The following is a 27,230-nucleotide window of genomic DNA, read 5'->3' as shown; positions in this document are numbered from 1 at the left end:
TCACAGCAGAAGAAACTCGTGACCGGTGCGGACAAAAAAAAGTTCAACAAACACTTGTGTGAGCCGAAGTGAGCGGTCTGATTAAACTTTAGAAACTCACATCTGGAGGTCAATCAAATTAGCAGCTGGCTTGTGCTTGTGAGATGGACAAAAACTGCCTGATATCTTTGCTAAACACAATAACGGTACTCGGCTCACTTCCGCCACTCACTTCAGTCATGTGACCACTCGCGGTGAGGCGCGTGCCTGGTGGTCAGCTGATGGGGATTGAGTGTATAAGTTTAAATTCAGTCTACAGGTTTAAAATCATTTACATAATAAATAAATAAATAAATAAATAAATAAATAAAAATGAATAACAACATTAAAACAACAACAATAATAATAATAATAATAATAATAAAAACTGTCAGAAAAGTGTCTTAGCACTAATCATTCACTCATGCTTAAAGATCTACTGTAGAAATTTTGGGGAACAACATTAATTTAGCTACTGATTTATATTTTTAAATGAAACTTCCAAATGAATGAAAGTGAGTTAGGTATTTGTGTAATTAGCTAAGTGTTTTATTTTTGATTCTGTGGGAGCGTTAGGCTAACTGCGGCCAGGAGGTCTTGCTAACTGTGGCCAGGCAGGTAGCTGACCCTGGCCCAACAAACCTACTTTGACCCAACAACCAAGGCAAAGTTGAGCCAATGTTCAAAAAATGAGCACATTTAATAATAATAACTCTTCCAGCACTGTTCTAAGATCAGTGTGTTACCTTTGCAACATAATGTGGTGTTCGACACTAATGCTCCATTATTTAGCATTATATTTGTGTTTATATTATATTTTGTGTTTTTACCCCACCCTTGAGGCGACACAGTGACTTCCCACAGTCCATAGACATGCTTCTATGCTGATTGCAGTCTCTAAATTGCCTGTAGTGTGTGACTGCCCTGCGATGGGTTGGCACTCCATCCCAGGTGTATCCTGCCTTGATTCCTGATGACTCCTGAGATAGCCACAGGCTCCCCGTGACTCGAGGATAGATCGGATGAGCGGTACAGACAATGAAATGAAAAAAAAAAAAGATGTGGCCACAACTTAATATATAAATAGTATTTAATATATACACTAAATTACCATATTGACATTAATATGTAAGCCACAAGCTAATACAGTGTGTCCTTGGACTTAATATTTTAAGGCCTTAAGTATGTTGTGGACATGAATTACCACCAGTGTGTTAATGGAATCTTTTACCCTTCCACTAGAAGCACATTTGTGAGGTCAGGCACACAGGTCTGGCTCACAGTCTCTGCTATAATTCATCCCAAAGGTGTTCACTTGCTGCCTAATATATCCCACCCACTAACAGGTACCATGATGAGAAGTGTTATTCACTTCACCGCTCAGTGCTCATCGGGTGTAAATAAATATTTCTTGTGTTGATTATTTTAGCTAACTGGCTACATTATTATGTCATGAATGCAATCTGACCAAAGACATCAGCTAAGGAGTGAGGAAAATGTCATTTTTGATTTCTAAAAAAAAATATTGTATATAATCCATACATTAGCAACAGTAACGGAGGATGTTTACCATTCGTCTGAAAGCAAAAGACATTGGATTGAAATAAGAATATCTTTATTGAACTTTGTTCTTATATAAACATAAATATACTTATTCTGCATTCATTCACTTTAGGCATCCAGTCAGGAACATCACAGACTCCAGTTACACATTTGTATTGATTATGACATTTTTGCACAGGGTCAACTTTAGCCTTGGGGTACAGATATTAACATACAGTCCAGATATTAACATACGCCTTGTGGTAGAATTACCCCAATTCTTATCATCAGATATGCATCTTTTTTTTTTTTGGACATGTAAACAGCAAACTCATGTAGCCCAGTCATTGCATTTGTATTAAAGACCACAGTCATATATATATATATACACACACACACACACACACACACACCCCCACACACCAGTGCTTCATTGCATCATATCCAGTTGTTTAAATGCATCCTCAGACAATCCCCTGGATTTACAGCAGCATTTTAGCATATTTTCCAGGTTTGCTAAAGCAGTACATATTAATAAAGGCTACCAGACAGTGGCTGCTGAAAGTAAGGCGCTACCACATAGCATACACATCAGGCAGCGTGTTAACGGTGTGGATTCTTCTCGTATATGCGAGTCTTGGTAATACTGAAGTACACCACCAATCTATTGCCATATAAACACCTGCGATCTACCAATTAAGCAATCACTTCTAGCATACAGGTTGCCTCGAGGGAGGGAAAAGTGCAAAATGCAACATAAGCAGAAGCGAAGGCATCCACTATGAGGCAAAGCTGTTAGTAAAGCCCTGTTCAGTATTCTGCTTTATCAATTAAACACATTTCTACCACAAATACATGCATAAAAACAACAGGAAGAAGTTAAAGGAGGGGGGGGGATACTGTCCTGAATATTTTGGTTGTGAATCTGCAACTAGTTTTGCTGTGCAAAGATATAACTGATTGGTCTAATGTGAGCTTAGACCGAATCACGTATGGTTCCTGCACCATTTATACTCCACTATACCACTAAGCATGCCAATTAGAAGCCACTTTACATCCATACATTATTCTGGGGGAAAAAAAAAAAAAATCTGTTCATGTTCCACCTTAGAATCACTATATTAGGAAACCATTCACTTGCCTTGCTCTATTTCACGACTTGAAAGCCTGTGAGCAGCACATAACGCAAACCTAGAAGAAACTATTCGAGCATCTCGTACACGTTCATCTATGGAGAATCTTTCAGTGGTTTAAAGGAAAGCTGTAATCTCTTACAGGAGCTGCTGGGACACCTGAGCAAGTTTTAAATGCGATATCTGTTTGGATGGAGATCGACTCTAAACTCTTCATTCATGCACAAGGATTTACAATCCAAAAGTACAAAGTTAATCTATTGCCATTTTTTTTAAGGATCTTTTTTCTTTCTTTCTTAGATTATGTGACAGGGGGGGAAAAACACATTTCTGGAGTTGCTGTCTAACACACATCCTCAAGGGCCACATCCTTGTCTAACATTTGATTAGTAATGAACGTGTTTAATCTTGTCTTGGAGCGGTGAGAACATTAAATTAAGGCGAGGCCCTTGAACCGTGTAGCAGAGCATTAGTCCATTTTTTTTTTCCCTCTACAATACATTTCCCTTTCAGCCCTGTTTTCTGTGAGCATCCCATAGATAACCTTAAACTTCCTGAGGTTTTTTCCCCCTAATTGATGCCATCCACAAACACATTAAGAACACAACAACACTAAGTGAAATGCAAAGGCAAGGCTTCACATAAGGTGCAAAACAGCAACTTGATTCTGAATTCGATTGATTCGAAACTGAAGGGAATCGATTCCCATCACGGGGTGGGTGAATGGATTTTTGCAATATATTCAACCCCATACAGGAAATACAGCAACATCACTGAGACTTGTCTTAACCTAAACCAGTTCTTTATCCAGACTGGTGGACGTGATTTCTAACTGATAAGCCAATTACCAAGTGTGTGATAATGAAGGCAAACACACACACAAAAAATAAGAAGTCTTTCTAACGGCTTTCTAATAATTAAATAAATAGATGTTTACAGCATGTATAACATTAACAAAGGATAAAAAAACAAAAAAAAAAAACAAAAAAAAACAATCATGGGTTTTGAAATAAAAATGCTTCAAAATCTTCATAGATCAGCTACATAGACTGTGGTTTGTTTGTGAAGGAAACTGAAGGTTCTGCATGAGATAAACACCTGAACTATCTCAATAAATTAAGTAAGACAATGACAAGTGTAGTGCTTAAATATATGGAACGGAGGGTAGGATTTGGTCTGGTCTTAAGCCCTTGGCTTTTCAGCACTGCCACCTACTGGATTAAAAGAGCACACACGAGCAGCTAAACACTGTAGGTCTCCTTAAGATACCACAAACGATGGTGCATCTTCTTGGTCCGTAGTGAAACAGGTTACTACAGTCCAGGAAAGAGATGTAGGATTCCTGGGTGTAATAACACATGTCCACCTTCTGGTTTGGATTCTTAGTGTTTGCTCTTAGTGTTCTTTGTTCCTACCCTCCTTGGTCCCTCTGGCATTCACAGAATGAGAACATCAACTCAAACCTCAGGTTTTCTCACCACCCAAGATTGCCTGTCTCCTTCTCCTCAGCGCCAGGTCCATTTTGCATCCCAACAACAACAACAAAAAAATTCTAAAAGAAAAAGATCTGGCAGTCCCTCACCGGGACTGGACACCTAGTGTGACTTTTAGATTCTCGTACACCACGTAGCTGATGCTGACTGCCGGGATGACCTTCATGAAGTTGGGCGCCAGGCCTCGGTAGAGCCCCGTCGCACCTTCTGTCCGGACAATATGTCTGAACAGCTTGCTCATGGACATCTGAGGTGCTCCATCCAATGTAGCTGCCAAACAGATAGAAGGAGAGAGGTCAGTAAAAAAAAAAAAAGTAGGGGTCATTTTAGTGAGTGTTGTTTTGGTGCAATAATGATCTCTGCTCGTGTGTCCACAAGTCCACTCTCCAGTGAGGAATAAAGTCATGGACTCTATTTGAAAATCAATACTCAGTTTTTTCTCCTCAGTCAATGTGTCCAGGTATTGTGAGAAAGTGTGACATGACCTCTTGAGATCAATGTGATCCATTGATCGATGGCACATGTACGTCTGTTTACACTAGACATGACGCAAGCAGGTCAAGGTTTTTTTTTTTTTTCAACGCTAGTGAGAGTAAAGGCTGTGTGGGTGAGTGAATTTGGGAGGGTGAAAGTATTCTCTCGTTTCTACGTCACAGAAAGCAAAAAACAATCCTCCAACAAGTAAAAATCACTTTTGCACATATAAAATGCACTTTTGTTTACCGCTAGTTCTTCAAATACAAAATCAAGAGCCTCACCTTGAGCTTGCATGCGGGTCCTCACCAGGGCTAAAGGGTAACTGGCTAACTGGCCACAAGTGCTGGACATGGTGCCGCAGGCTAGCAGGACAAACACGCCAGGATCTGCGCTGTCTGTGGCATACCTCTGTAGCCAGGAGTTTTTCAGAGTCTACAAGAGAGAGAGAGAGAGAAATACAGACACATCTAAGTTTGGAGGAACAACAGAAAAAGTTCAAACCTTTTGCTTTCTAAACACTTCAAGCTCAAGCTTTGCTGTAAATAAAGTACTTCATATTTATAATTTAGTGTTAAGTATTTAGTGTTATTTTATTTTTTAAATGTACACATTCATAATACAATGTTTAAAATGCTGTTATATTAATGCTGTTTTTAATAACACTGGTGAAAAATGCTGGAGTATTCCTGTAAATGACATGGAGCATGATGGAGACATAAAAACAGTGATGTGTCTCTTGGTATTAATTAATCAAACTAATTAAGCATAAGTAGGAAGGAACATTACCTCGTAGACAGCCAGGTCTATTCCAGCGTAGGGAATAATGCCGAGCATGTTGGGGATGTAGCCCTTGTAAAACGCTGCTAAGCCCTCTTTCTTAAATACGTGTTTGGCGCAGTCCGCGATGCCGGAGTACTGACCCGTCCTTCCTAGGGCTAGTCGAGTCTTCAGAACCTTTAAGAAACAAAAGAGTCTTGGTTTAGATCTTTTCAGAACATGCCATTCCCCCCCCCATATAATACCACAAATGCCAGCCTATTAACAGTGTGAATTACAAAAGTTTGAAAGACCTTTTTGGAAGTAGAATACTACAAAATCTACTAAATAACATCATAACTCTGTAAGAATGGCATAGTCAGCTGTACATAAAGAACAAGCACAAAACATGCCATGATTTTAGACAAAGTTGAAGAATTACGCCTACTTCAGAGCGGCTTTGGTAATGGAGCTGGCATTTCAAACCAGGTGAACATGGTTTTCTCCATACACACCTGTGCAAACATCGGTCAGTTCTCCAAGCAGATGGACAATTAACAGCATTTTAGCACATTTTGCACTAGTCTCTCACCTCCATTGGGTAGATGCTGCTCTGCGCGATGGCACCAGCCAGCGATCCTGCGACCAGTCTCTCCAGAATTCCCAGCGTCTCCTGATTGCTGCCAATCAGCCGCTTGATCTGATGGGGATCAGAGCAAATACAGCAGATGAAAAACACCAAGTGATTTGCACCTGATTACCTTTGCTGTTAGCGTTTCCTGCTTAACTGTAATTTGATAATGTCTCAGTGGTAAGGTTATGACACCCTTACCTGCTCATAGGCCATGAACTTGATGGCGGACTCGGGTGCAATCTTGAGGACGTTGATGCCATTTCCTCGCCACAGTGACCGAATACCACCTTCACGGATCATCTGAGAAAAACCACTCGCAATGCACATGGTGTTCATGCGAGAGGAGTGTACCTATAAATGTCAGAGAAGGAGCAAACTGAGCGAGTGTACACATAAATGCATAATTACACACAAATATTAATCAGACAATTAGTTTGTAGATGTACATATGGTCATAATGAGGGCTACAATTTGAAGAGATGAGTGTTACTTCCCAGCTAAGTGTAATACCACTACCTTTGCCCCCACCCTCCCTCCCACCCCAAAAAGAAATGAAGAGTTAGATAATAATTTCACTCAATATCTTCCAAAGTCCAGCTTTCACTGTTGAGCAGAATTCCAAAAGGCATTTTTATAGTTGATTGCTTGTGAATGGTGTTGTCTGACAAACCAGAGCCGGCAGTTATAACCTTTGACCATATGTCTGACGTTCTGTCCTATAACGGCACGCAAACTTTGGCTCACCTTTCCCCTATTTATCCACATAACCATTATACAAGCCATTCAACATCCCATAATTACATTCTACGACCTCGGCCCAGCATTTTAAACGTCATCACATAATAATGTGGAGTCAACTTAAACATGGTTTTGCAGGTATGTCTAAACCTTATTATTTAATACGTTTAGGGATTTTTACAACCAGGGGCTCCCTTTTTAACTTAAAATGTATGTATAATAATTAACCCATGAACCCTATTAGCATAGAATTATTTGTATTAATCCATTATATAAATTTTAAATTTTTTATAAATTTTTAAAGAATTTCAAAACAAACAAAAACTAGAATCCAACATTTGAAACTATTAACATATGCAATAATATTTTGACAGTTATCAAAATTTAGTTATTAATTTTAATAATGATCACCACCACTATATAAATGTTTTCCCTGCTCATTTTCACTAAGAAAATGCAAGTACAAGTCTGTCATGCTTCAAAAGAGATGCGTGTAGGAGTGGAGATGATTCCATTTGCATAATTATATTTGAATACCAAAACAAGTTTCTTCATCATCAAAGGCGGCGACTTTTCTTAAGCCATGTTGTGCAACACAGAAGTCGAAAGGTCACTGGCAAGCTACTTTAATCTTGGTGAAGGTCTTTACCTGCATGAGAACTTTGAGGCGATCGAGGGGAGCTGTGCAGGTGCGTGAAACAGCGCCAGCTCCGCCTCCTGCCACTAGGTGGCGCCACCACATCCCCGTATTCTTCTCCTCTGCGGTGAACTCATCAGGCACCATTAAACTCTCTCCTACATCAAATATCTGCAGAGTAAAGTGGGCAGAAAAATCAGCCGGAGAGCAAAATCTGAACAATGTGCAAGATGTTTACTGTGTTAATGCAGTCTGCTGTTATGGAAACCAACTAGCTCAAATCAGAACACGGGTTTATGTTAAATTTGCGTTTTAATTTCTATAGTAACAGTTCATACACAGGGACTTCATATATGACCGGCACTTCATATAAACCAAGTCTAAAAATAAAGGAATTATAAATGTTGAAGCATTCTGTTAGGAGATATCTATTTAATATTTATGCCAGAAGTCTCCTGAAGGTGCTGTGAAAATGGCAGTAAATGTTCCGGCACAGGAAATTCTTTTGGACACTTTGTGGTTTCTCTGTAAAATGATTGTCTTATTAAACTAACTAACAATAGTGAGGGGGGGGGGAAAGTAAGTGCGGTGAGACAACAACGGTTTATAGCCTTTTTAACACAAGTTGTAAAATTTAAGAAAATTTCTATACATGTCTATATCCAACAGCTCACTCAGTCATGTTTAATTTCTTGCTTAAAGATTTTATATACCCCAATTACAACCAGGAGCCAGGGTATGTTTCTAAGTGATAAAGACATGCCTGCTTTATCAGGGGCAGATGTGTGTGTGTGTGGGTACTGATGTACACGCACCAGACTTTGGCTCGATCGCCCATAAAGAACATTTAATAATTTACATTAATCACATCACAAGTCTTGGAAATTATTATATTAACATAGTGATCTCAAAAAAGTCACTGAATCTTAAGGCTTGCATAAACTTCCTTTTGTCATTTGGATAATTTCTCAGTTATGTAAGAACATTCACACAGCATGCTCAGTGGACATCAGTGATCAGAAAGCAATGCTCGGGTCATTGTAACTGGATAATGTCTGTGTAAGTGTATTTCAACTTAACTGAAGCTCAACAGCTGTGAGTGACTCGGGACACGATGTCCGAGACTATGTTTAAGTGAAAGCACAACTTCCATCAGCTGTACTTTCATAACATTAAGGTCAAGTGTCAAATTAAAGGTCAAAAAAAAATGTGCTGCTTTCTTTAGAGATTAAATGTATAAAAATGTACAAGAACACCACAGCCTAGAAATACCCAGACAACACACTTCCCATCTTCAGAGGAAGGATGTCATCCATATTTAAAGGAAAAATGCACAAATTTAGCTTACCGTCGAATGCTTCCAGTACAGGATGATCTCCGGGATGTTTTCTGCAGGGTGAAGCAGGTGGTAGTCCCGCCATTCGTTCCAGTCGATGGTCATTGTCCCATTCTTGTCCATGCTGTTTAGGGGGGGGGAAAGAAAGAAGGAAAGATCAAACCCAACATCCACTTCCTGTTATGGCTTACAAGTCAACTCCAGACACGTCTCAGAATCTTCATAAACCCTAACAGCAACAATTCATCTTGTTCACAGCCATGTGGATGGAAAACAGGTTATTAAACATGCACTGAAATTTGAAATTCAAAACCCTTCTCTGAGCTTAGGTCCAAAAACCATTTTCCTTGGGCATCATTCAAAAACATCACAAAATGTATTATCTAGCGTTAATCTCTTACTTATCCTCATATCAGCATTGAGCCAGATAAAAAGAAAGCTTGGTTGAGAAAACAAAACAGAACAGAAAGAACAGAGATGAAGTAAAAGATGAGGCAAGCCAGGCAGAGAGGCAGAGAGTGAGAGGACAGTTTACTTACTACATTATGGGAGCAAACACATGGCCACTCCTAATTCTGAGAAGACACGGAAAAGAGGAGGGGCAGAAAGACAGTATGTGAGGAGTGAGAGAGAGAGAGACGTGGATGCAGAGGGACGAAGGAGATAGACAGATGCACCAAACACAATCATACACGTACAGAGTTACCCGTCCTTACAGATGCACCTGAACATACGTACATATATCACACCATATATGTATACTTTACTACTGTTACTTGGTTAGTAATGTTTTTAGTCACTTTATACAGGTCTCATGCCCTGTATAGAGGTGGTGAACGGACCTCTTGAGGATTTTCTCAGCCTGTTGCTCCGAGATGTGGACCCCCAGGTCTCTGAGTGACTGCATGATCTCCTGTGAATCGATGCGACCTAAAAACACAAAGAGAGAGAGAAAGATAGAGAGATTTAAAATTTCTGTTTTTGATGATCTCCACTGCCCTTAGGGGGATTATAAGGTTCTGACACAATATGATGCAAATGCAGCAAAATTTCAAACTTGATCCTTACCGTCATTCTTCTTGTCCAAACTTTTGAAGACCAGCCGTAGCTTCTTTTCATGGTCCCTCAAGTAATGCACAAACTCCTCAAAGTCCAGCTGGCCATCCAAGTCCTTATCACCGGCTTTCACAATTTTCTGAAAAGACACGATGTGCAAAATTAGTCATATGGAACAAAGGTGGGGAAAACATCCCGTGTAACACACAAGTTTCTCAAAGTCACAGAGATGATGGACTTTGGAGAGCTGCTGCCATATGGCCTTTGTTTGGCCAAGGCTGCTTTGAAAGGTCTGCAGACTATCAGCCATTAGTACTGTTTGTACCCAGAGCAATCCAAAGTTCATTTAGCGGAAAAGACATGGGCTTTTAGGAACCGAGTGCTTCGGGGATTACTGGTTCGAATCGTTGACTATAAAGAGCTTGTACGATAAACAGGAACGGAGATGGAGGATTAATTTTTAACTCCGTGCTCCCCTGGATGAATGACATCATTACTCTTATATACATATTTATTCAGATCCTACCTGGAATATGGCATTATTCCAAGTATGCCATACAATTTAACCAATCAATGATTGGTTAAAAATGATTTAATCTTTTAAACTAACAGCTTGATTGAAATGCTCAACTATTTAACAAGCATAACGCTTCCACGAGAATGGTTAACACCATTACTTATAAAGCTCAAAGTAAACTGGCAGAACTCCAATACTGCTCATATCCAGGGTGAAGACAGCAACCTTGACGTAGGTGTTCCATCAACTTGCTGATCTCTTTTCATATTCAACCTTGACTTTCTTTATTCTGTGTTCAGCTGTGGGTTATACAACAGATTCCTTCTACCTCAGCACTCTGACAGACCTGCAATCAGCTGAAGTTCACAACGTGTCCTGAGTGGCTTATGAAATATTGTGCAATTAATGAACTGACGAACCCTAAGAGCCCAAGGCACTCAGCTGGAATAGGATAATCAGGTGACCTTGAAGAAGAATAATGAGAAGTCCTTCAAATGATGGTTGGCATAAACATAAAAAAAATGTAAAACAGTAAACAAAATAACGGCAGATTTTAAGATAGTCGTATGTCTCATGTCACTTTTCGAAAGTGTGAAGAGGTCTGTGAAATCAGCTGTCAGCCATTTCAAATGCACATGTTTGACTGTCGCTTTTATTGGTTGAAGACAGCTCATTTTCGATGTACATTTGAGTGATAACCCGTACCACAGACTTTAATGTTAAAATGCAGAACTGACACAACATGAGTTAGGGTTTGCAGGTAATAATAACAACAACAGATGTGAGAACTGAGTCAGGGGTAATTATATGCACTGAACCCATTAATTGACTGGATTACAGGGCGTCATTCTTACCAGCACACAGCGCAAACTTGATAAAAAGCTCTCAGAGTCTTAAATGCATCAGTATTTAATATACTGAATGGGACATTAAGTGTTTAAACACTATAGACCTAAATAAATGCACCATTAAATGACAAACTAGTTTGTCCAGGCGACAATAGCTCAGCCGACAGATTAAATACAACTACTATACAGAAACAGGAGAAAAGTCGCAGATCACCTGTTGTATAGTTCTAGCCAGGACCCCTAAACTAGTCTTGCCAAATTAAGCTCCTTTAACACGTGAACACTGTTGCGTTCTGAACATAAGAGACCAAAGCTGTCCTTGCACATCGAGTGCAAGTTCAACACACAGAGAAACAGGTCAGGGTAACGTCCAGATTAAAGTACAGACAGCTATAAAAATTGAAAGTGCTTCCCGGGCAAACTCTACTGATCTACGAAGCGCCTTAACAGAAGACAGTTGTATAATTTCTCTAGTCTTGCGTACATCTTAAAACATTTACACAGTGTTAGAGTAAGCAGGAGTGATCAGATTTGTGTGGGAAAGCAAGTGGACATGTACTATAGTACTCCAGTTCTATAATTCGATGGAAATTAAGATTCATAAAATGGCAAATTATTTACATGTAGCCACTTTACACCTGTACCTGTGTCACTTTTACGTCATTTCATATTCATTTTTTTTTAAACCAATTTAACTTCTCCACTGATATCATTTTTTGTTGAACGTACTCAGATTTTGCCCATGTGTCGTATATAATTAGTATATTCTCTTACAAGTAGGCAATTCACCAGAGACTCTCCACAAGCAAAACACACGTCTCGACATAGTGCACAAAAGAGAAATAAACTTAACAATGGTGGTTACGGCATCTTTAATAGGAGTAGGTGGTAGGAAACATTTACAGTGTAAACCTCTTTAGTAATTGTACAGATCATGTTGATGTCAAACGTCTGATGCCACCGTAATCTGATTTAGTGCAAGAATAGATCTGAACCGAGTCTAAACACAGATAATCTGGATTAACCTGAATCACCTGTGGGAATGAATGGAGAAGGGTCTAAGCACGAGAGTGAAGGGTTTTTGTGTCTTATGTCGAAGCTTAAACCACAGGAAATAACCAGAAACACAAACTGGGTATGTGAAACAGAAAATACTCTAGAGATGTGAGTTTTTTAAAGGAGTCTACCTGTCTCCAGTTCCGGTATGTGTTCAGCTCCTGAGACGGAAGAACTAAACTCAGCTTGAACAGAGGGTTCAGTTCAGCCGGCAAACTTCTCGACTCGAAATATTCACATTCGGTCGGGAGCGAATTAGCGACAGGCACGTACAAAGAAAGGCACAGCATTTTAAGTAAAAAAAAAAATAATAATAACAACAATTAACGAATAAATAACCGGTTAAATAGACATGAATAAATACGAGTTCAAACCCGCTCTGCGGTAGTGCGCGTGCGAAAAGCCGGCTCGAGGACGGACGTATTTAAAGCCGTGCGGAAAAACCCCGCCTTCCAGTGACGCACGGGAAGAAACTCTGTCGCGTGATTGGTCAGCGCGCACCCGCCTAGGGTGACGCTGTCCGGACGTTGTGCGCGTGCTCCGGTTACGTCGAAACCGCTCACTGACAACTTAGTTTCCGGGTACACGCACCACGTGTTTCCCTTTCACACTGAAAAGACACGTTTGAGGGAAAGAATGTGTGTCGAGCTCATACTTGGACATATTTGGTATGAACAAAAAAAGAAAAACCAAAACAAACAAACAAAACAATAAATCTCTATAGATAGATAGATAGATATTACAAACTTTTGCGAGTAGTTATTACTGTATATTGTTATCAACATTAAGATGTCTAACACCATTCATAATTATAATTGATATTATTATTGCTATTAATGATTATTTATCAATTATCCATTAGTAAACTATTTATCTTAGTCATGATGGATCCGGAGTCAATCCTGGGAAAAACTGTAGTTGGGAATATTGGAAGGGACGCAAATCCACCCACTGACATCAAATTACCACACTTAGAGGCAATTTGATGTAGGCAATCCACCCACTGACGTGTTTTTGTGACGTGGACAATAAAAGGAGAACTGGAGGAAACTTGCATATACAGGGAGAGAACCAGATAAACACCACACTCATAGTAAAATTCACACACACAGTACAGGATAGAACCCAGGACTGTGGATCTACATGGCTGCACTGATATCTACTGCACCATCATTCATCCCACTTCTAAAGCTATTTCAGCATATCGGCATGGCTGTCAGTCGACGTAGGCTCAAAGGTGCACGCAAAGCCCCATAGCTAATAACAGCCGTTCTGATATAATTCAGAATAATTGATATTCACGAAAGTCCCAGAATGTCATTCGACCAATCAGATAAGTGGACTGGAACTAACTGTTGTATGATATACTTTAAACAGTAGTTTTAATTTAATTTAAAGCTCTACCAAAATATCTAGGCAGATATAATAATGTTAGTCCCTGTCTGTGCAGCCCAAATCAAATACATAAGCAATAATAATAATACAATGCTCCACATACACCACCCCCAACACACACAAATTCAGGATCATTCCAGCACGTCACGCCAGACTGATTAGCCCTAATCCTGAGTCATGTTCAGAGTGGTGTCCTTCATGTTCGCAGAAACATCCACGCACTCGACGCACCCTCCTCACCTGAAATTTTCACACAGGTCTTAGTGTAATTTAAGCCGTTAAGCAGCACCTTGACCTTTCTCCTTGTATCAACTCATAGGACACATCACCATAAACATTATACATTTATAAATCTCAATATGATCTCTACATGGACTGTAGATGTGGGCAGAACGGAATACAGTTACCTTAATCATGAATAACATTCTCATGTATCTTTTGTGAGCTGAATATGAACAAAGCTATATGAAACCGTGTTCTCTGTGATATAATGATGCCACACTGAGGCGTATCCTATTTTTGACCTCAGCTCATTCAGAAGCTAAACGAAAACAATGAATGAGTGTGTAATATTTACAGTGGCGAGCGGATGTTGACAGGAAGCAGGCTGAGAAACATAAGCTTCAGGAACACAAGCTTGCAGTTCTGTTACAGCTGATGAGCCACATGAAGTAAAATAACGCCTTTATATAAACTGATTAGAGTAAAAGTGAGATTTTAATGCCAAGAACAGAAAAAGTTATGCTATGCAGGCTTATTGAGAAAGCAGGGATTCTTCTCATCAATGTATTACTGGGAAAGACATGTCCACTTGTAAGATAAGTATCCAGTGTCCATAATTCTGTTCAGTGCTGAGAGGGTGAGAATCTGTTACTTAAGAGATTATTTGCTCTTGAAAACTGATTACAGTGATCACTGTAGCCTTCATTTACCTTGTCTCCTTTCTCATTTCTCATAACCTACACAGAGTGCCGTGAAATGTTCAAATCGATGGAAACAAGAACACATTTCATGCCAGTTGGGCTTTGCAGATGTTCCTTCAACTTTCATAGTATTTAAGGATGTGATATAAATGTTGACGTCAATTCCTCTTGCCTTTAAATGCTTCTTTCTTGGATTTTTCCCCTGATTTTCTCCCTAAAAGTGTTTAAAACATTAGTAATTAAAAAAAAAAATCTTAAAGTGCATATTTTCCAGTTAAAAACCGTCTGCAGTAAAGCTTACTCAGTCAACTGCACAATGCAGCCATTTTTAAGCCTCTTGAGCTGAACAGGACACTATTTATTCCTCATCATATTATGTAAAAAGTCTGAGTGACTGGCAAGTCTGCCAAGCTGAAATTTGAAACATGACATTCTGTCCTAGTACACTCTTGCAAATGAGTAAGGCCACCTTCACTATGATAAAAACTTGGATCATGTTTAGTGTTGACACTGTGCCTCAGGTTATTTAATAATGCAACAGGAGGGAATATGATTGCTTTTCGAGCAACATTTTGTTCTCTTTCACTGTGGCCATGCACCTTTGAAAATGAACCTGATTTATTTGTTCTGACAGCAAAGTATAGAATAAGGATAAGCATAATGATCAGTGGTACCTTACAAGTCCTAAATCTGAAATAATCTGATTATTCAAAACCGATTTATAAGCCAGTTTTCATCTTCTAAAAACACTTGTACCGGTTTTTAAATATCCATTCCCTCATAAGAGTGGAACGTCTGCCTTTACATGCACATGAATGTAATATGGAGTAGACCCGCCCTTTACAGCTATTACAGCTTCACCTCTTCTGGGAAGGCTTTCCACAAGGTGAAGGAGTGTGTTTATGGGAATTTTTGACCATTCCACTAGAAACGCATTTGTGAGGACAGGCACTGATGTTGAATGAGCCTGGCTCGCAGTCTCTGCTCTAATTCATGCCAAAGGTGTTCTATTGGGTTGAGGTCAGGACTCTGGGCAGGCCAGTGAAGAGGGGTGTCACCAAAACCTTTGGCAATATGGTGCATTTTCATATTTAGTACATATAAAATTAATACCATTAATAGGAAATGACTGGGTTTCACAAAAATATGTGTGAAATATAGAGACTTTAACTCAGTGTTATTATTATACCCAGAGCTAGTGAACTAGCATGAGGATGCAAAGTTCATAGACTACAAAACACTTTATAGCTTAACAATTAATCAAGGTCTACATTAATTACTCTCATTATGCCTAAATTCACACATACTCATGTGCATGAATATGATACAAAATGAATATAATTTCAAATTAATTTATTTACATTTTATAAAAAAATTATTTAAACCCCACCCCCCCTTTTTTTTTTTCCTTTTGTGACTGAGATAGCAATACCTGCTGAAGGTCCTTAGGGGGTGCCATTAGTAGCAGCATTGTGGTTTTCTTTGCTGGCGTGGGGCCATTCTCCTGCTTTTTCCCACCTGAATCTGCCAGCATGCTGTGTTCCTTTTGCACGAGATTTGCAACATTTTGGTCATTCTGCTCAGCTGGCGACGATCCTGAAAACCACCGGCGCATGGACGACCACATTTCTGCCAGCATCTTTAATAAGATAACTGGATTTCCTTCTGTGAACGTGTTGGTGCGAGAAACGGACACGTGTGGTGTGCAACTTTCCTACGGCAGAAGAGCTGTTTCTCCGTGTTTATCGGTCGATCCGGGTCGTCTACGCATTCGCAAATTCACAGCTGCCCCGGTAAGTGAGATTGGGTCAGGAGGATGAGGGCAACTGAGGACACCAAGAGACTGCAGCTTCCTCAGCAATCACAAATATACGCACAGATAAATCTTCAGGATAAGCTCCAAGAAACCACCAGCCCTTTACTTTTTAAATTCAGCCATTGGCACAAAGCATCTGTTGTATCTTAATGATTTTAAAAAAAAAAGTCCACTTGTACAAAAAATGTGGAATCTGGCATCAAGTAACCAATTAATTATGTGGTCAGTGAAGCAGCAAAAGGGAATCCTCACACTGTCTTTAAACGAGCGACGAATAACAATATGCAAGACAGGCTTCTTTCTCTCTCTTTTTGCAGCTGCTGCTCCTGGTCAGTCCCACGCCATCCACCTCCACAGCCGGCAAAAAGTGATGCAGGTTGAAATAAAAAGAAAAAAAAGAAAAAAGAAAAGAGAAAAAAAAGGCTGTACGAAAGCTGCAAGCTCACTGCAGCCTTACTGCAGCCTATCAGAATCCAGCACACTGCCAAGTCCAGCCTCGACAGTGCCTACACAACCAGTAAGATGCCTGCAGACTGATGAGTAATAGATCAATCGATGGATCAGACCATTCAGCAGTGTGGAAATCTGCTGACACTTTATTTCCCCCCTCTCTTCTTTCCCCTTAGTCACTCTGTCATTGTCAGGATCTCCATGGAAACCCCAGGCAATAGGCAGGCGGAGACCCTACTGAAGACATTTACACAGCTGTGTGTGTATAATTATATTTTTATTATATTATTATTATATACACACACGCACACACACACAGTAATCCCCCGTTAAACGCAATACACGGATGCCACCCCCAAATGCTTTTTTTAAATTTATTTTTTAAGCCGTAAATTACCCTCCCACACTCTTTAAACACACACAGAAAACATTTGCATATAGCGAGATGGGTAAATTCGTAGAAATATCACGTTTATAGTGAGTACTGTATGTATGCATGTTCCTTGCCAGAAGTCTAAGGTGCAGAGCGTTTAGGCGACATAATAGGGCTCGCAACCAAACACTCTGGACAGTGACACGAGAAGAACTGGGATGCTGGAGAATTCTGCTTCCCTTTCCCCAACTGCACACATAGCCAGCAGCCAATCACAACCATGATTATATAAACGGGGCATTCCGAGTGGCCAGACTCGTTCCTCCAGCCGTACTGTATTTAGATTTTCAGCATCTCCGCACCGCGCTTTCCTAAACAATGCTACGTGTTCTTTGCTGAACAGTATTTTATATATTATTAACGTTTTACTTTATTTTAATGAATGTTTATATTTTGTAATTAATAATTATATTTTTTATTAATAAATTACCTTATTTCAACATAAAAAGAATTCACTATAAGATTTGCGGATACCGCGATAGTTTAATTGTATGTAATGTATGTATAATTGTAATTATTATTTAATTAATTATGTGATTAATTTTAATAAAATACAATAAATGTATTCTACACATTTTTGCAATAAATAGTATATGCACATATGATTTATATATAATAAATACATTTAAGAAATTATATAAAAAGCAACAAAGTATACAAGTATATATCGAATCTTACTGTTTTTTAATCTACTATTTTTTATTTCATTGCTTGCAGATCTTTTTGTTTAATACTTTTCACATAAAGACTCGCAATGTGCGTATACATACATGTGTACCATGTATCTGTGTGTGAATGGGTTCTGCTCCACACAGGGTTTATCAGCTTCGACTTAAACAGATGTTTAAGTCCTGCTCTACACTTCACACTGACTTCTCCTTTTCTCTTACACAGACGCTTACGTAATAACTGTCCCTCGGCTGAATTACTTCAGTTACCCAGGATAACCAGGATAAGAGGATCACACATGACATGAACCTACAGCGTTCTATACAAACACTCAGTGGACAAGGGCGGCCTCTGTTGGCTATCGCTCCACATGACATAGACTTCCAGTTTAGCCTCGTTCATTTACAAGAAAGAAAAAAAAAAGAAAAAGCATCGAGTCACTGAGAAAGTATTTCAGTCAAGGACACAAATACTTCCTTGTAGCGAAACCCAAACACACTCAGCATGCCTAAATTTTTATGGTTCATCTCACACCTCTGTTGCCTCAGGCAACAGATACACTCCTGTTTTTACCCAATTAAATCAACACCAACTCTGTAGAGACTAGTGAGTGACTCCAAACAGCTTCACACACACTGCAAGTGCTCTACCCGGTAATACAAAGTCAGAAGCAAATACAAAAATGACGTCAATGAATTCAACACAGAATTCATTGTCCGTATGCTGTGTTTGTTTTTACACATCGCAACCAGACATACTGACCAGAATAATACACAAATATGACATTTCTTCACGGTAACTCTTTCCTGTGAAGTCAACTGTTTTAAGTGAAAACATTTAAGTGAACTGTTGTAAATGAACACATTTAGAAGGTCTTGTTGTACATATGATCATAAAAACTACAGTTAAAACAGGATTCATTAGGTTCCTGAGTGGCACCAAAGAAAATAAATCACTCTATTACTGGGAAATTATGACTTCCTATTCTGACAGTACCACAGCTATCAGTCAAGTGAGGAAAAGAACGTGTTCGTGATCCGTGGTGGAAACTCGTGAATGCAGAAGCGAGAGGACAGACAGATAGCAGCCTCTGGGTGTTTTATGCTGGCTGTCCAACATGAGCAGCAGTTTGAAAAGATGCATTTGGCTGGCTTCACATGTCTCAGAGAAAGCTTGTGTTAGCTATGCAACAGGGAGAGCTCTGGCTGGTGAATGGGAATTGGCAAATGATCAAATTGGAGAGAAAGGGGGGGAAAAAATATTATTGTTCGTTTCCAAATGCTCTTTAAGACAGGCCTTGGTGAAACAAAGATGAGTCAAGTTGCTAAGATCCTAAGCAACACCAAAATCCATGAATGACAAAAGTGGTGTGAAGTTGGTGGTGTGAATTCTAAGTAACCGACTTCTCCGTGTGAGAATCAGTACTTTCTGAGAATCAGTATGCTCAAAACAATAGTCATGATTAGACGCCTGCTCGGATTTCCACCATCATCTAGCAGACATTATCTCTCAGTGCTGCATAGACAAAGCGATTTACTGGAATAATCTGGTCGATCAGGAATAGGGGTGTTGGCGTACCATGTGGAAGGATGACTCAGCCGTGCAATAAAATGCACCGCAGTAAAATATGGTCTCAGTGTGCTTACTCACAGCAGCTTTGTTACATAATGATGAATTGGGGAACACAGTCTGGATTTTTAATGAGGATCTAGTATGGGAACTTTTTTTTCATTATTATTTCTGGAATAGTGCAGAATGTCCACCATGTGGTCATAGGTGCAGTGGTAGCTCAAGTGGTTAAGGCTCTGGGTTGTTGACCGGAAGATCAGGGTTCAAGCCTCTGCACCACCAAGCTGCCACTGTTGGGCCCTTGAACAAGGCCCCTAACCCACCCTGCTCCAGGGGCGCTGTATCATGGCTGGCCCTGCGCTCTGACCCCAACCCCCAAGGATGGGATATGCGAAGAAAGAATTTCACTGTGGAGTAATGTATACGTGACAAATAAAGACAACAATTTAGCTAAGAGCATGTAAAATTAGTTGCATCTTTGATGCACCCCACAGCCAATGTACTAATCCTCCTAACAGGAACTGTGCTTTATGCTGTCATTTGTTACACTCAGACAGCATTTACTGCTCATATTATTATTATTATACTATCCACATTATTGTTTTAAGTGTGTTTCTTGGTTAATGGTCGGTCAATAATGAAGGTTCTGGGTAACTGATCAGAAGGTCAGGTTTCAAGACCGGAACCACCACACTGCTGGGCCCTTGAGCAAGGCCCTTCACCCTCTCTGCTACATGGGTTCAGTATCATGGCTGAGTCTGCACTCTGTCCCCAGACTCCTAATAAGCAGATATACGCAAAGAACAAACCTAACTGCATGACAATAAAATTCCGAATATGAATCTGCTGATTATAAACTGAATGTTTACAAAGCATGATTAAATCACACAAATCAAGCAGTGATGAACATCAGCTTAATACTTTTATCATCCCTGTGTCACAACTGCACTTCATTACTTATGAAATACTCAGGATGTAACTCTGCTTCATGGCAGATGCATTGTGGGAATAAAGGGTCAATCTCATGGGTTTCCCTCCATGCTCTCTAGAAAAAACATGTCACATTTGGAGTGACAGATTAATTGACAGAACTATCATTCACCTATATTTAAAATCGCTTTAATTATGTCTTGAACATGCAAACGCCAATATTTATCTCCCAAAATTTCCTTCAGCCTTACAGAAGGGGTATGTGGTCTGACTAATTTCAGGCAGTCCATTTTTAGACCACCTAATTTGTGAAGTGAGCATTCAGGACTGAGGTTATTTACATACGGTAGCCTTAAAGACACAGTCACAAAAACAGCCTGTTTCACTTCTTCTACAAAACTCCAATATATACATAACACCTACAAACCAATCCCAGTGAAATTTGTTTATCAGAATAATCTTTCTGTAAAGCCTCATGATTTCCCAATAGATAAAAAGATCTCGGACAGAGTAAACGATTGCGCTGTGGTCAGTTGATCATTAAGGAGGATCTTACATCACTCTGTGTACAATGGACAAATCTGCTCTTGTACAGAACGTCTTATGCAGTACAGCTCACTGCCTTAAATCATGCAATACATTAATAAGAAACTAAAACAGTCAGCTTAACGATAGTCGAGGGCAAAGATCCAGGGTCAAAGATACAAGCGCACACACACACACCTACCTATACAATGCATGCTATTGTAGAGGAAGGACAAAAGTTCAGCAAAAGTTTAGCTATTTTTTCAAATAGCTTGTGTCCTGTTCAGCTAGGCTCGGTTTTACCACTAAAAAAATCCTTAATTTAAGTAATAAACATGGCATGATCATGTCATCTGACTGTCCAGAGCCTCATTTCCGCATCTTTTTCACTGCACATACAGTAACCTGCTGACTTTTTTTTTGTTATGCCAAAGTCTACCTACTTTATATATCTATTTAGACATGTATTAATTAAAGGCGACTGCTGGCTTCAAACATGCGATCTTCCAATGATGATGTGAAAGATTACGCCATTGTGCTACTTTAACCTTTCCAGAGTGAACCGGAGTCAGTAGCTTCAGCAGGCAGCTGTGGCTGGAATGAAATTTGCAAACCCAGTTTATGGAAGGCAATTCAAAAACATTTTATTTGCAAAGTCTTTGGTTAAGCAAGTGACATCACTTCTCAAACGCCAGCAAAGCCCGGCTCGCTCCTGACCCTTCAGCAGTGTTTGCATATGAAAAAGCAAATTCCCTCTTTCTCTCCCTCACCAGTCACCTCAACAGAGGCACATCTGTTGGATAAACAGCTGTTAAAGCCGAGTGTGCTAGAACTTCATATTGTTTAGCGTGTTTTAGTGAATTGCTGATCAGGAGATTTCTGTAGCGAGTTCATCAAAGTCCAAGTCACCAAAGTTTCAACAAATAAGTATTAAGTGCTTTAAGAGACTACTGTATATAGGTTCTCAGTGTGCTTCGGGGGTTTCCACTGGGTACTCCTGTTTCCTCCCCCAGTCTAAAGTCATGCTCTAAACTGTCCGTAGTGTGAACGATTGTGTGAATGTGTGGGCAATTGTGTGCCCTAAATAGGCTCCGGGTTCCTTGCAACCCTGTTTAAAATAAATAGATGGATGGATAGATATATATATATCCATATATATATATAATGTCTCCACCCACATGAAGCTTCTGGTACCTTTTGTACATTTCTTTTCCGTTCGTGAGCTTCAAAATGCTGAAGGTTGCAATCTAATTGTCTCTCAGAGGGTTTTCAGAGGGTAAACAAACTTTCAAGCACACTATAGTCACTAAAGATTACACGATACTCTGTTTAAAATAATGAGTGATGTGTGGTGAGCAAACAAGATAATGATGATAAGATGTGTGTTTGCTGATGGCCTGCAAGAAAATGTTTGTGGTTGGTCAGTCAAAAAAGCCCCTGAATCTTTGCTGAGTTTATTGACAAACCGCACAACGGCTAATGAGACTAGAGTAGAGCAGCGCAAGCTGTTTTTCCTCCCTCGAGATATACGGTATAAACGTGAACAACCTTGTCAGAGCAATATACCAAATTAAAGTGAGCGGTAAAGTTTAGAAATAGCTGACCTGAAATGAATGCTATGAATACTGACCGAGATTCTGCTTTCGTTACACAAATTGGGTTATGTTATGTGTTACCAGTTATATATACACAGCCCCTGTGAGTGACATGCTTGGTTTATACAGAAACCTAATCCTGAGACTGGGACATTATCTCCGAGTGGAGTTAATTATTGAATTCACTGCCTTGACTGATTTTAAGGAGAATTCTGCACCCCTAATCATTGGCACTTTCAGTAGTCTAAGCTAGAACACGCTGAACGAGTGTACATGGAACATTGTGTCTGGATGGAGTCCCAGTGGGCATCTGTTTTCTGCCTTACTGGGTGTTCTTGTTATATTTCACTTAGCTGTGAATCCTGAGGCAAGAATCACTAAATATTTTGATCACGTGTGATGCAATTCCATTTGGAAAGGCGGAAGCTTCTGCTGATAATTACAGTCACATTCCTAAGAAACATCCCACCATATTTGGGTATCTAAACTTGGACACATGTCTCTTTGCTAGTGGGTATGTCTATAGTCACAAAAAAAAAAAAAATGATGCAATGCAAAATGTGAACATGAAAAACTAAAATGAATAGAGAACATACTGGTCTGGTTAAACTTTCTGTCTGAAATGATGGACAGAAGCTTCAGTTGGACCATTTTATGACACAGCAGCTTCACGGCTTTTGTTCTAAATGCTGGGAAGTCCTTTTGTCATCACTGGCAGCTGAACACACAATCAACGGTGAATACTAATCCCGAAACACTGTAGGTGGAACCCAAAGAGAGTTTAAATGCAGAACATCACCAGTTTATAAAAATGAAAACAAGAGTCATTTCAGGGACTAAAATCAGGACATTACTGGTTATGTCCCTTCTGGGTGGCAAAGGCAACCAGTCTAACACCAATTTCACCTCAAATGATATTACTCTGATATGACAGACATTTTCTTTACAGTATGATTAGACTACACTTCTGCTTTTATTAATTTATAGTTAGATTTATTGCTGTGCAACATCCATGAGAGAAGTTAGTTCCTGGTATCGCTTTTGTTATAGCAGCTAGAGTCATTTTATCACCAGAAAGCCTAATCAGTTCAACATCTATAGGGTTTTTTATCGTGAAGTAACATTATTTTAATCTGCTGTTGTTAGTCATAAAATATGGGAAGGTCTACTCCACATTACCTAACGAATATGTGAATAAGTTGTTAATGACAACATATCTGAACAAGCATATTAATCACATTGAGAGCTGCTGGTACAGAAAATTAATCAATACCACCCAATCAGTTAAGAGAATTCAGCAGTGTTGATGATATACATAGATTTACTGTAGTACCAATTTCTCATTTCTACAGATGTGTGTGTCAGGCATTCATACACAGCTCATGCATGTGTAATAGTCTATATAATCAATGTTTGCTAAAATAAATGGACTAATTTATCTCCTCTTATTTATGCAGCACTCTCAACCCCCAGCTCATAGAAATGATTCAAAAAAACCTTCCAGATGGATGAATTCAGTTCCTCTAGCTATATTTGTGTCATGTTTTGTTTATTTATGCTAAGCTCTTGGAAACTGGATACTGCAACCAAATAAATGAAATTCAGTCTGAGTGGTCAGCTCAAGTGATCCTCTACACCAATGATTCTGACTACCAAATATCATAATCTATTCCCTAAGGCTGTGTCCAGCAACATATAAAAGAGTTGGTTGATAAATTAGGTTCAAAAAAGTTCCAAGTAGAACTCCATTTGGAAGCAGGAACTCCTAAACATAAATTGTATCAACATTTATGTGTCGTAATGGAAGGAGACTTAAGAGGTACTTAAGTTGTATCGTGTAATTACACATGCTCATGGCATAAAATCTGTCTAATCCATTCCAGCATTACAGCCAGGTATACAGACAGGTACAAAGGGATTGTTATACACTCTGAACACTGTACACTCCTGATACACTTTTACAGGACGTGCACAACGTGCCCAAGGGTACAACACATGTTATACCATTCACAGTTCTTGCATTTGGCAGACGCTCTTATCCAGAGTGAGTTACAATTTTATACAACTGAGCAACTGACTTTTATACAACTGAGGATCAGGGCCTTGCTCAGGGGCCCAGCAGTGGCAGCTTGGTGGACCTTGGATTTGAACTCCTTCCGATTAGTAGTCCATGGCCTTAACCACTAAGCTACCACCTATGTCTGGTCCACTACAGAAATGATATCTGCTCAGCTGTGGTTTTATGGAGGCCCCTTTCCACTAATAAATTTGATGGGGGGGGGGGGGGGGGGGGATAACCGTGCATGACTAATGTCCAACTAACTGCACAGCAACAGATGGTCTACAGTCAGTTAGAGTACACCTACTATGGGCACTTATATGGTACAATGGCTTATGAGTGAAGATGCAAGGTAGCTGGACTATGTAAAGTGGCCTTTAAGTGCATACTCTTCAGAAGAGAGGTCTTCTTTTGGGGTTACCCTGAAATGCTTCATGTAGGACAGGGCTGTATGAAGATAATGTAGTTAATCGTGCTGTATGATGGGATGATTACCTCATCTGATTAAAATGCATACGGGCAATTGTGTCAACCTGATAAAATTCCACACTCGGGTGTTTTCCCCCCCTTCTAGTTTCTCACTAGACTCCTAAATCATACCACAGCAACCTATTGTTCTGCACTGAAAACCATTTGGCTTTGTTATCGTTACCTCTGCTGCTACTTCTAGCAAGTTTACCATACATGAGGGCTATCAAAAGCACAGAACACCAAGAACTACATAACATCTATTTCTGCCTAAACAGTACTGAAAACTAATTTTTTTGTGTGTGTGTTCGGGTTCAGTGCTACACCTTTTCCTCTTGCTCATAACACGGAGGTGTTAAATACTGACAGCATAAAAGAAAAAAAGTTTCTGGGAAAGTAGTTTTCAAAAAATATCCTTGCTATGAACTGTGATACCATGAAACTGTGATATTTTTAGACTAGGTTGAAACTGTACTCTAATGAAGAACCATTTTAAGAGGCCAAGACCTATTAACTCTCCAAAGATCTCCTGCATTAACCTTTAAAAGCCTTCCTGCTAGTATGTTGGTGTAGAAAAAGACTTTAGAGTTAACTCAAAATGTCCTAAAATGTGCATGTGTCACATCTTTGGCTGTGCCTTTCTCGAGAAAACATGTTCGGAGATAAAGAACTATCTAATGAACCCTTATTCTTCTTAGCACGTGAGTGCTGAAAAGGCTATAAGGGTCATTTACATTTATGAGCTTTTTTTTTGTTGGGGGGGGTCTTTTTAACGGTTGCATGCTGAAAACCTTCAGGAGGGAAAGTAGATGTAGACTATGTAGAGAAAATGATTCTTCGTAGGGTGGTGAAAATGACTTTGTGGGAACTTTTCGGAGCGGCGCGTGCTCAAATCACACTCACCCTAAGCTCGTGCTCGGTGCGATGGAGCCCGAGTTTCTTCAGGCCGATCGTCAGGTCATTCACACAGATTCCTCCGTCTCGGTTCACGTCCAGGATCTGGAACAGGACCTTGAGGCGATGCTCCTGCTCGGGGCCGCCGCACACGGCGCAGACATGCGGCTCGTCTTTCGTCGCCGGGATCAGAGTATTAACACCAACATCAACGCCACTAACTCCGCCGCCTGGGTCGGAAAGCCGATACTCCTCGGAGCGGCACTGGCACAGCACACCGCCCAGAATAGGCGAGACAAACGAGCCCTGCTGGTGCATCATGCGGGGGAAAAAGCGCGGGATTGTAGCCGATGAAATGAACAATAAAACCAACGAGTTTTCGCAGTTTGGTACGGGGAGGAGAAATGTTTCACGGAATCCAGAGAAGTGTTCAACTTTATTCAACAGTCTTGAAAGTCTCTTATTTCTCTGTGCTAGCTAACCGGCTAGCTATTCAACTCTCCGCTACTGAGATGAAAGGGAATATTCACAAATAGTTGTGATAAGGTGAAACATATGGGATGTTACATAACCATACTCACATCCGATTTTTTCCTTTACACTTGAGTTCCACAAGAAACCAAAAAAAAGACTTGGTTTAAAAGAAGTGATATATCCGGATTGTAATCCGTTTGAAAAAGACGAGCCACTATAAAGGTTTACACTGAAGTGATGAGGTGGATGCTAGCCGCGGTTAGCCGCCAAAACGCCGTTTTTCACGCCGATAAGTTTACAATATTTCTTCCAACCAAAAGGACACTTGCTTAAATCTAATTCAGTAATAAATTAGTAAAATAAATATCCATTTCAGGTGAACACCGCCGAATAATCCGGTTTGAATTGACAGCTGATGCAAAATGCCGGTAGACCGGGGTGGGAGTGGGCGGAGCTTGGAGTAAAGGAAACGAGTGACTTGCCAGGAAAAGGGCAGGGTAAGCGTGATGGATGGGCTTGCTACCCAATCACATTCTTCGAACGGCTCCGCCTTCGACCGTGCCCGCCGGTTAGTCACGCGCGTGAATTTACTGGCACCCTCCTTTGCGAAAAGAATGTAGCGTGGCACGTGCAGGCAGGCGAAGTGTTACAGTACTCAGGTTGCATCTGTTGGTGATAATAATATATAATCATTTAAAAAAGAGAGAACAAATAAATAATAGAAAAAAAAGTACATTAAAGTAATTTAGGAAGTGGTAGAAATTTTACAAAGTGTTTTCCATTAAAATT

General features: G+C 39.9%; 1 protein-coding gene across 3 annotated transcripts; it reads right to left on the bottom strand.

Annotated features, from left to right (window-relative positions):
* Nucleotides 1–1,616: 1,616 nt before the first annotated feature.
* On the bottom strand, nucleotides 1,617–26,884 carry slc25a25b (solute carrier family 25 member 25b). Of its 3 annotated transcripts, none has more exons than XM_058383486.1 (10): nucleotides 25,977–26,884; nucleotides 9,833–9,959; nucleotides 9,607–9,694; nucleotides 8,777–8,888; nucleotides 7,441–7,599; nucleotides 6,252–6,404; nucleotides 6,012–6,119; nucleotides 5,450–5,617; nucleotides 4,945–5,095; nucleotides 1,617–4,456 (listed from the first exon to the last, which is right to left on the bottom strand). In XM_058383486.1, exons 1-10 carry the CDS (start codon nucleotides 26,286–26,288, stop codon nucleotides 4,272–4,274), a joined length of 1,563 nt encoding a protein of 520 aa, XP_058239469.1. In that variant the 5' UTR covers nucleotides 26,289–26,884; the 3' UTR covers nucleotides 1,617–4,271. The 3 variants fall into 3 exon arrangements, with proteins under 3 accessions (XP_058239469.1, XP_058239470.1, XP_058239471.1); XM_058383487.1 differs by lacking the exon at nucleotides 25,977–26,884 and adding an exon at nucleotides 15,992–16,703; XM_058383488.1 differs by lacking the exon at nucleotides 25,977–26,884 and adding an exon at nucleotides 12,373–12,649.
* Nucleotides 26,885–27,230: the final 346 nt, after the last annotated feature.

Source organism: Hemibagrus wyckioides, linkage group LG28 (genome assembly GCF_019097595.1).
Source record: "Hemibagrus wyckioides isolate EC202008001 linkage group LG28, SWU_Hwy_1.0, whole genome shotgun sequence".
Lineage (NCBI taxonomy): Eukaryota > Metazoa > Chordata > Actinopteri > Siluriformes > Bagridae > Hemibagrus > Hemibagrus wyckioides.
The sequence above is the reverse complement of the archived record's forward strand: the minus strand, read 5'-3'. Positions and strand labels throughout refer to the sequence as shown.